This window comes from Mandrillus leucophaeus, unplaced genomic scaffold, assembly GCF_000951045.1.
Source record: "Mandrillus leucophaeus isolate KB7577 unplaced genomic scaffold, Mleu.le_1.0 Scaffold58, whole genome shotgun sequence".
Taxonomy (NCBI): domain Eukaryota; kingdom Metazoa; phylum Chordata; class Mammalia; order Primates; family Cercopithecidae; genus Mandrillus; species Mandrillus leucophaeus.
The window spans coordinates 1,152,135-1,162,533 of NW_012106252.1; the positions used below are offsets into that span (position 1 = coordinate 1,152,135).

The 10,399-nt window shown below is 55.9% G+C and overlaps 1 protein-coding gene across 1 annotated transcript; it reads left to right on the forward strand.

Moving 5' to 3' along the window:
- The first annotated feature begins 589 nt into the window (after window positions 1-589).
- Window positions 590-6,117, forward strand: GHDC (GH3 domain containing). The gene is made up of 10 exons (XM_011998815.1): window positions 590-806; window positions 1,374-1,457; window positions 1,631-1,905; window positions 2,195-2,316; window positions 2,459-2,960; window positions 4,000-4,192; window positions 4,307-4,378; window positions 4,453-4,586; window positions 4,945-5,030; window positions 5,293-6,117. The coding sequence occupies exons 3-10, from the start codon at window positions 1,644-1,646 to the stop codon at window positions 5,509-5,511; spliced, it is 1,590 nt and encodes a 529-aa protein (XP_011854205.1). The 5' UTR covers window positions 590-806; window positions 1,374-1,457; window positions 1,631-1,643; the 3' UTR covers window positions 5,512-6,117.
- Window positions 6,118-10,399: the final 4,282 nt, after the last annotated feature.

Sequence of the window (10,399 nt, forward strand, 5' to 3'; positions counted from 1 at the left end):
AAAGCCAGTAAGCTAACGCAGATGGTCACCCAATAACCACATAAAGTTAAGATAAACTGTATGTGACTGGCTGGGCATGGTGGCTCACACTTGTAATCCCAGCACTTTGGGAGGCCGAGGAGGGTGGATCACATGAGGTCAAGAGTTTGAGACCAGCCTGGCCAACATGGTGAAACCCCGTCTCTACTAAAAATACAAAAATTAGCCAGGCGTGATGGCACCTCTGCCTCCCGGTTCAAGCGATTCTCCTGCCTCAGTCTCCCAAGTAGCTGAGATTACAGGCATGTGCCACCACTTCTGGCTAATTTTGTATTTTTAGTAGAGATGGGGTTTCACCATGTTGGTCAGGCTGGTGTCAAACTCCTGACCTCAGATGATCCACCCATCTCGGCCTCCCAAAGTGCTGGGATTACAGGCGTGAGCCACCGTGCCCAGCCGCGTTGAGGTTTTAAGAGTTCTCAAGCTTGAGCCTGCTTGAAGGTAAAGTTTGCCCCTCTCTCAGCTCAAGTGACTTAATGTCGCTCTTTCCCACACACACCTTTCTGTTCCTTCACCTGCAGGACCATGCTAGTCTGGTCCTAACTCCTTGAACTGCCAACTTGGGCTAGCACCTGACCGGCAGTCCCGTAGGCAACCTGCCCCTTTAAGAGCACCCCCCTCCTCCAGCTCCTCCTTCAGGCCTGGCCGCCGGATTTCCCAGTTGGGACCCAGCCCTTTAAAGCCATCGCTCCTTCCTGGCCGGATGTGTGCTGAGACCCAGAGTCACCCAGGGGTCTCCATCACGTGCCGGGAGTAGGCTGTGACAGGTGCATGTGGGCATAGACTCCACAGCCCGGGGCTCAGGAGGGACAAGGAGCTGGGACGGGGTGGATCCTGAGAGAAAGCAAAGCCGCTCGGGAGTGGGCAAGAGATGTCGTTACGCAGCTGCTGTGGCCCGATCAACCCTGTGTCAAACCCTTCCTGTGCCTTCCCTTCCGGTGCCTTCTTGTTTTTCTTCTTCTTTTTCTTTCTTTCTTTTTTTTTTTTTTCGTTTGTTTGTTTTTTAGACAAGGTCTTACTCTGTTGCCCAAGCTGGAGTGCAGTGGCATGATCTCAGCTCACTGCAGCCCTGACCTCCTGGGCTCAAGGGATCCTCCCATCTCAGCCTCCCAGGTAGCTGCAACTATGGGTGTGCCACCATGCTGGGCTAGTTTTTCAGTTTTTTGTAGAGATGGAGTCTCCCTATGTTGCTCAGGCTGGTTGCGAACTCTTGGGCTCAAGTGATTCTCCTGTCTCAGCCTCCCAAAGTGCTGGGATTACAGGTGTGAGCCACCTCGCCCGGCCCATCCCTGCCTTCTGAAAGAGGCATTCTTATTCTTACTCCCATTTTGCAGATCAGGAAATGGAGCTCAGTGCAGCCCGCTAAGTTGCTCCGGGCCCTACAATTAACAAGCGGCAGAGGCAGGATCTGAACTCAGGTCAGTGGGACTCCAAAGCTTTGATAGTCTCTCCTCCGCATCACCTGTCCCACAGGGCCCGGCCTTCTTCCAAAACTTCGTGTTTCCTTGGTTTTCCTGTATGCAGTAGAGTGTGGGGGGAGAAATGGGTAATTGCCGCATGCCCCCATATCTGGGTTCCTTCCTCCTCCCAGGAGCTGCTTAGAGATGCTGCTGTGGCCACTCCTGCTGCTGCTGCTGCTGCTGCTGCTGCCAACATTGGCCTTGCTCATGCAGCAGCGGTCCCAGGATGCCAGGCTGTCCTGGCTTGCTGGCCTCCAGCACCGAGTGGCATGGGGGGCCCTGGTCTGGGCAGCCACCTGGCAGCGATGGAGGCTGGAGCAGAGCACGCTCCACGTGCACGAGAGCCAGCAGCAGGCCCTGAGGTGGTGTCTACAGGGAGCCCAGCGCCCCCACTGTTCCTTCACAGGTGTGTTTCCCAGGGTCTGGGGAGGTGACCCAAAGAGAAAGAAATCCCACAGGACCATGAGATTCCAGAGCCTGAAGGCCCCCATACCTCCTCCACTGCCACCCAAGTGGCCTGACACAGAGACCCAGGACTGGCTCTCTTGTCCAAGATCAATTTCCCATGCTGGGTCCTTACAGCCCCTCTACCCCAGGCCTATTCTCAGTTCCTCCCTCAAGGGTCTCACCAGTCTTGCCTGAAACTCTTGGGAAACTGGCTTCCTGAGGCGTTTCTGTTGTCATTGGGGCTACAGACATAAGCACCTTCCGGAATCATCTCCCTCTGACCAAGGCCAGCCAGACCCAGGAGGAAGAGAATGGAGAGCAGCCACTGCCCCCGACCGCTAACCAGGACCTGGGGGAGGCCTCTCTGCAGGTAATCTAGGATGGCCAGAGCCCTCCCACCAGAGACCTCTGACTTGCAACCAAACCCTCCCATCATGGTGGACAAAGAACCCTCAAATGGGGGCTCTGGGTCTGGTTGTGACACCAGACCAACACTCTCTTTCCTCCTCCAGGCCACCGTGCTGGGTCTGGTAGCCCTAAACAAGGCCTACCCAGAAGTGCTGGCTCAGGGAGGCACTGCCCGCCTGACCCTTACATCCCCTTGGCCCCAACCCCTGCCTTGGCCTGGGAATACCCTGGACCGGGTGGGCACCCGTGGAACCAAGGACCCTAGGGCCCTGCTGCTGGACGCACTGAGGTCCCCAGGGCTGAGGGCACTGGAGGCTGGGACGGCGGTCGAACTCCTGGATGTTTTCTTGGGTCTGGAGGCTGACGGTGAAGAGCTGGCTGGGGCGATAGCTGCCGGGAACCCTGGAGCACCTCTCCCTGAACGGGCAGCTGAGCTGCGGGAGGCCCTAGAGCAGGGGCCCCGGGGACTGGCCCTTCGGCTCTGGCCAAAGCTGCAGGTGGTGGTGACTCTGGATGCAGGAGGCCAGGCCGAGGCTGTGGCTGCCCTCGGGGCCTTGTGGTGCCAAGGACTAGCTTTCTTCTCTCCTGCTTATGCTGCCTCGGGAGGTCAGTGGGACTCAAGGGCAGTGAGGTGGGGGCAAGGGTCAGAGGTCACATGGCTAACAGCCATGCATTGGGCCCTACATAATCATCTCATTTAATCCTCCCCAACAAGCTGCATGCTAGGGACAGCAGCCTCCTTTCACAAGTGAAGAAATTCAGGCTTACCTAGGTTAAGAGTCTTGTAGCTGGGCGCAGTGGCTTACGCCTGTAATCCGGCACTTTGCGAGGCCAAGGCAGATGGATCACTTGAGGCCAGGAGTTCCAGACCAGCCTGGCCAACATTGTGAAACCCCATCTCTACTAAAAATACAAAAACTAGCGGGGCGTGGTGGTGCATGTCTATAATCCCAGCTACCTGGGAGCTGAGGCGGGAGAATTGCTTGAACCTGGGAGGCAGAAGTTGTAGTGAGCTGAGATCGCGCCATTGCACTCCAGCCTGGATGACAGAGCAAGACCCTGTCTCAAAAAAAAAAAAAAAGAAAAAAGGCCGGGGCAGTGGCTCACACATATAATCCCAGCACTTTGGGAGGCTGAGGCGTGTGGATCATCTGAAGTTAGGAATTCGAGACCAGCTTGGCCAATGTGGTGAAACCCTGTCTCTACTAAAAATAACAAAAATTAGCCAGGTGTGGTGGCCGGCGCCTGTAATCCCAGCTACTCAGGAGGCTCAGGCAGGAGAACACTTGAACCCAGGACTCACTGAATCACTGAGGCGAGATCGCACCACTGCACTCCAGCCTGGGTGACAGAGCGAGACTCTGTCTCAAAAAAAAAAAGAGAGAAAAAAAGAGTCTTGCACAAATTCATGTGACACCAGGATTCACTCCCAGGTCTGCCCCCTCCAGGACCACAGCACTCTGCCTCTTTCCAGTGAGGGCCTAAGGGGCAGCCTGCTGAGCCTAGGAGAGCCAGGAAGGATGCGGTGAAGGGCAGCAGGAGGATCGGGTGCTCAGAGGATCAGGCCTGGGGTCCAGGAGGGGCTACTGCCTGGCAGAAAGCAATGGCACCAGCAGACACTGAGGAGGCTGCTTTGCTTCCACAGGGGTACTGGGCCTAAACCTACAGCCAGAGCAACCCTATGGACTCTACCTACTGCCCCCCGGGGCCCCCTTTATCGAGCTGCTCCCAGTCAAGGAAGGCACCCAGGAGGAAGCTGCCTCCACCCTCCTTTTGACCGAGGCCCAGCAGGGCAAGGAGTATGAGCTGGTGCTGACGGACCACGCCAGCCTCACCAGGTGATCAGCTGCACAGTCCCTGCTACCTGGGGCCCTATGGGACCATGCTGGGGACCTGGCGCATGAATTCAGAAGCCCTTGGGCCCGACCTCACTCCCACTTGCACCCCATCAGGTGCCGCCTGGGTGATGTGGTGCGAGTGGTTGGTGTCTACAATCAGTGCCCAGTCGTCAGGTTCATCTACAGGTAGGTGACCCCGGGGAGCTAAAGGGCCATCCTTGTGTCCTGGGCTCCACTGCCTCTCCCTTCCTCCTCTTCAGGCTGGGCCAGACCCTGAGTGTGCGAGGGGAAGATATTGGCGAGGACCTGTTCTCTGAGGCCCTGGGCCGGGCAGTGGGGCAGTGGCCGGGGGCCAAGCTGCTGGACCACGGCTGTGTGGAGAGCAGCATTCTGGGTGAGCTTCCCCACTGGCTCCTGCCTACCATCCTTGGGCTACCCTTCAACTTCTACCTCCTCTGCCAGGGGACTGCTAGGAAAGAGGTAACACTCAGCCTCCTTTACCACTCCTACAAAAGTCCTTCTCTGCATCTAACTCTCATCCATCCTGCTGCAGTCTCTACCCATTTTCTTTCCTGATCTGTCTCCTATTTAGGATCAAACTCTAGGTTCCTCTCCATTTATCCCACTCCCCACCAGGAAACTCTTTTTTCCCTAAAACCTCAGAGTGGGGAAGAACAGATGGGGCAGAGGACACTAGACTTGGCAGTTGCCCATTCACTGGAAGTATGTGTGCACATGGGGTCTGTTCACAGATTCTTCTGCGGGCTCTGCTCCCCACTACGAGGTGTTTGTGGCGCTGAGGGGGCTGAGGAATCTGTCGGAGGAAAATCGAGACAAGGTAAAGGAGACGAGGACAGGGTCTGACTGTAGAGCCCTTCCCTCTGCACACTCCCAGGGTGCGTGGAGATCAGGGCTGATGGGGAGGAGAGCGGCGGCAGAGGGGAAGCTCCCTGGGGCTCTGGGAGGGGAGCGCTGAGTCCCACAGACACACACCTGTCCACGCAAAACTTCTAAACACATGTAGCCTGGACACAGCCACACATGCCTCGTGTGCACACTCATGGTCACACACCAGCTCACTCACACTGTTCTGTTCCCAGCTGGACCACTGCCTTCAGGAAGCCTCTCCCCGTTACAAGTCCCTGCGGTTCTGGGGCAGCGTGGGCCCTGCCAGAGTCCACCTGGTGGGGCAAGGGGCCTTCCAAGCACTCCGGGCAGCCCTCGCTGCCTGCCCCTCCTCCCCGTTCCCGCCTGCGATGCCCCGGGTCCTTCGGCACAGGCACCTGGCCCAGTGCCTGCAGGAGAGGGTGGTGTCCTGAGTCAAGGCCTGCCCCACCACCCAGCTTCCCCCAGAGGCCACCTTGCTCCTCCCTCTGGGACCTCTCTGGATGGGGAGTCCTTGGCCAGGGTCTCTGACTCTGTGTCACCTGACATTTGCCCATGAGAGCCGCTGGGCCTTAGGGAGGCCTTGGCCCAGCTGACCAGTTCTAAGGTATGGGCCTCTGGGGTTAGTAGACGCCAGCAGTGCCTGCCCATGTCCCTGTGTCCAGGCATGGAGGACACTGCTAGAGAGTTACCATGCACACCAATGGTTTCCTGTATCACAGCCCAAGGGGGTTCTCTGGCAGCCACAGCTGTGTGCTCAGTCAGTGCACTGGGCAAGCTGGAAGTGTCGGGGGGTTAATGTCTCCAGGAGCAACCCTGAGTCAATAAGGAGCAGGACCTCAACTTCACTGTCCTTGAGCAGGACAATTCTGAAGTGTATTCTACATAAACTCTCAGAGGATGCCCAGCAGGATGGCGTCCCAGTTGCCCATAGCAGTAACCCACTCATTCATGTACTTCCTGCTCCTCCCTTCCCTCTCTTCCCCACTCCGCACTTGGGCTTCCTGGGATGGCTCTCAAATAAACCTCTTGCACCCAGATTCTTGCCTCAGAGTCTGCTTTGGGGAAACTGGGGAGTGGACCCCGGCCCAGCCATTCCCTCACTGAGCTCCAGGACTTTCCCCCAACATTCTGGTCTGGGCCTGGCGAGGCTGCATGTGCACACAGGAGCCTTTGGGGACTCCGAGCACATCCCAGGCCAGCACCCACAAACCACTTCTGCGGTGGGGAAGGGACAGCTATTTTTCACATCGTAAGGCATCGTCCCAGGAAGCAACCCCAGAGACCATCTGGGTTCACTGTTCCATACCAATGAGGAAACACAGCCTCCACAAGGTTGTAGAGGCTAAAATAAAAGAAAAAAAGAAACTGGGCTAGGTTTTGGCTTCCTTCCCTCCCACTGCCCGGGCTGAGTTTTTAAGGTTTTCCATCTTGAAGGCTGGAGGCTGGTGGGAGGGGCAGACCAAGACCCTGCAGCTCCTCCTAAGTAGAGGCAGCACCAGTTCCAGATGCCTTTGAATGACTTCTCCATTCCATGTCCTACATCCAGGGCCTCGCTGCATACCCACCCGGCCCCCACCTCAGCCTGTCACTCCATCCTATTAAAATCTTCCCATGAAGCTGGGCACAGTGGCATGGGCCTGTAGTCCCAGCTACTCAAGAGGCTGAGGTGGAAGGATGGCTCATGCTCAGGAGTTCAAGACCAGCCTGGGCAACACAGCGAGACCATCTCGGGAAAAAAAAAAAAAATCCTCCCATGGTAGCCCCCATCACCCACAGGATTCAGACCAACCAGCTTGGCCTATTAGACCCTTTGACCTTGGCCCTCACCTACATGTCCAGCTGCCTCTCTCCCCTTGCTGGAAAGAAGGCCTGGACTAAGGACCACACCTCACCTCCTATCTAAGGGTTGTTAAGCACTGTCAACTCCAGGATTTTGCTCAAGTGGTCCCTTCTATGTAATGCCCTCCATCCCGCTGCCCCTGATGTAAACTAGCTTTCATGCAAGGCCTTTGAGGACCCCCTACCAGGCCCACCCCAGGCAGAGTGACTGGCTCAACTTTGCTCACGTGGGCAGAAGTCCTCTCCTTCACCGAACTATCCTTATGCCTGAACTGCCTCCCACCTGGAATGATGAGCTCCTTGGAAACTGGGCCAGGTCCTGTGCACAGTTGCCCCCATGCCCAGTGCCTGGTGTAGCACACAGCAGGAGCTCAATAAAGAGGTTGTAGGCCAGGCACCATGGCTCATACCTGTAATCCCAGCACTTTGGGAGGCCGAGGCAGTCAGATCACCTGAGGTCAGCAGTTCGAGACCAGCCTGGCCAACATGGTGAAACCCTGTTTCTACTAAAAATACAAAAAAATAGCTGGACATGGTGACGTGAACCTGTAATCCCAGCTACTTGGGAGGCTGAGGCAGGAGAATCGCTTGAACCCAGGAGGTGGAGGTTGCAGTGAGCCAATGTGCCTTTGCACACTAACTTGGGCAACACGAGTGAAATTCTGTCTTCAAAAAAAAAAAAAAGAGGTTGTGAATAAGAGAAGCTTAGACCTGGAGATGACATGTGTTCTTCACTGCATGGTGGCTCACTCCGTGGTGACTGTAGAGTGGGACTACATCCCTCCCCTCCAGGTAGCCTGAGCCAGGGAGAAAGCTGGGGAGGTAGAAGCTTTCTATCAGCTTCTGGTAGAAACCGAGTTTGGCCAGGCACAGTAGCTCACAGCTGTCATCCCAGCACTTTGGGAGGCCAAAGGGGGAGGATGGCTTGAGCCAGGGATTTGAGACCAGCCTGAGAGACCCAGTCTCTACAAACAAATTTAAATATTAGCCAGGGATGGTGGCACGCATTTGTGGTCCCAGCTGCTTGTGTAGCTGTGGTGAGAGCACTGCTTGAGCCCTGGCATTCGGTGCTGCAGTGAGCAATGGTTGTCCCACTGCACTCCAGCCTGGGCAACAGAGTCAAACCTTGTCAAGAAAGAAAATAAAGAAAGAGAGAAGGCCAGGCGTGGTGGCTCATGCCTATAATCCCAGCACTTTGGGTGGCTGAGGCAGGCGGATCACCTGAGGTCGGGAGTTCAAGACCAGCCCCACCGACACGGAGAAACCCTGTCTCTACTAAAAATACAAAATTAGCCGGGCATGGTGGCGCATGCCTGTAATCCTAGCTACTCAGGAGGCTGAGGCAGGAGAATCACTTGAACCCTGGAGGTGGAGGTTGCAGTGAGTCGAGATTGCGCCATTGCACTCCAGCCTGGGCAACAAGAGCGAAACTCTGTCTCAAAAAAAAAAAAAGAAAGAAAGAGGGAGAGAGTGAGAGAGAGAAAGAAAGAAATGCAAGAAGGAAGGAAGGAAGGAAGGAAGGAAGGAAGGAAGGAAGGAAGGAAGGAAGGAAGGAAGGAAAAAAAAAAAAGAGGATGGGTGCAGTGGCTCACACCTATAATCCCAACACTTTGGGAGACCGAAGTGGGTGGATCACTTGAGACGACTCTGGCCAACATGGTGAAACCCCATCTCTATTAAAAATACAAAAATTAGCTGGTTGTGGTGGTATGCACCTGTAATTCTAGCTATTCGGGAGGCTGAGGCAGGAGAATCACTTGAACCCAAGGCAGAGGTTGCAGTGAGCCAAGATGATCATACCACTGCACTCCAGCCTGAGCGACAAGACCAAAATTGAGTCTCACACACACACACACACACAGAGAGAGAGAGAGAGAGAGAGAAAGAAAGAGAGAAGAAAGAGAAATTTGGCTTGGTTTTAGCTTCTTACCTCCTACTGTCTAGGCTGGGTTTTCAAAGTTTTCCATATCAGAGGCTAGTGGAAGGGGCAGAAGGGGAGAAGAAAGCTAGGGGGAGGGGGGCAGCTAAGGATCCTTTCCATGAAGGAAGAAGGTCCTGGAGCCTAACAGTCCCCAGGGGCAGTGACAAGAAGCAGGGGAGGGAGAGGACTGCTGCTGGCTGCTCCACCCCCTACACACAGAACGTGGGGTCTTGCGCGTCTGCCTCTCTCCTGCCCCTAATTAGTAGCTGCCTCCCTCCATATTGTCCCAGGCCAGCGCCTCTTTTGTGCTCCCAGATGCCTGGGTGCAAGGTGGCCTCATTAGTGCCCGGAGACCGCCCCATCTCCAGGGAACAGGCGGATAGACAAGGGGGTGATTAGGGGCACAGTGATCCAACCCTGGCCTCTGAATGCAGCAGCGGCCATTCCTTGGGCCCAGCCTGGAGACGGCCCCCCTGCAGGAGGCTAATCTTAGACTTGCCTTTGTCTGGCCCGGGTGTGGACGCAAGTGCCTGTCAATTCCCTGCCACCTCAGAGCACTATAAACCCCAGACCCCTGGGAGAGGGTCAAAATCGACAGCCTCAAGGTTCCTGGCTTTTTGAGCCACCGCAGACATCTCCTTTCCCGGCTGCCCCACCCTGAGCACCAGATACCATGAACCTTCCTTCCACAAAGGTAAAGACCCAGGGACGGAGGGGTGATTCACCATCCCGGAGAAGCAAAACTAGCGCTTGCTCAGAGGGCTGGAAGAAAGGCCGAGGGTGTCTCCACTCTTGGTCTTTTCCCGGGTGTGCTCTGAGGCAGGAGCACCTGCCTTGGCTCACACTGGGTTGGGTGCTGTTTTGCTAAGAGCCTGTGTTTGCTGAGCTCTTACTGTGTGTCAGGTGCTCTGTTTGCTCTTTTTTTTGTCAGCTCTTTTCAACCTCCCAGCAGCCCTGCAGAGTAGGAATTATTTCTAGTATACCCAGTTTACAGGTAAGGGAGCTGTGCCCTCCGAAAGGGCAGGAAACTGGTTCAAAGCCACGGAGTTCAGTTACTCCAGAAAGGGGGCAGGCAGATGGGACAGCATTCTGGAGTCTTGCTAGCTCCTGATTTCCACGTGTTTCCCTGCTGTGGAGAGGAGGTGGCGGGCACTCAGTAGGGCCCGGTTTTCCCCAAGTTTACAACTTCTTCTGCAGACAGACACGCCTGTTTTCAGGTGGAGTGGTAAATGCCCTAGTGGGGGCACAGTGGCCTAAGTCTCCAGAGGAGAGGGGGATTCACTCTGCCCAGGGGGTCTCAAAAGGCCTCCTGGAGGAGATGCTCTGCTGGATCTTGAAGGAGGAGCAGGTAAAGTAGCCCGATACCAGCAAGGGCGCAAATCTAGGAGAACTAAGTGACAGCCAGAGAGAAGTGTAGGCCCGGAGGGGGCGCGGAGCCAGCAGGGTAGGTCCTGGGCGTGGGAGCTTGTGGCGGGCGCCGTGGGAAAACCCCTAGAGCCCTGTCTCCGTTCCCCTAGGTCTGCTGGGCCGCCGTGACGCTACTGTTGCTGCTGCTGCTG

Excerpts from the sequence above, each read along its gene's own strand:
- GHDC (XM_011998815.1), top strand. The coding sequence starts at position 1,644 with ATGCTGCTGTGGCCACTCCTGCTGCTGCTGCTGCTGCTGCTGCTGCCA. Across the intron at positions 2,317-2,458 it reads TGGGGGAGGCCTCTCTGCAG|GCCACCGTGCTGGGTCTGGT; the intron begins GTAATCTAGGAT and ends TTCCTCCTCCAG. Across the intron at positions 5,031-5,292 it reads CGGAGGAAAATCGAGACAAG|CTGGACCACTGCCTTCAGGA; the intron begins GTAAAGGAGACG and ends TTCTGTTCCCAG.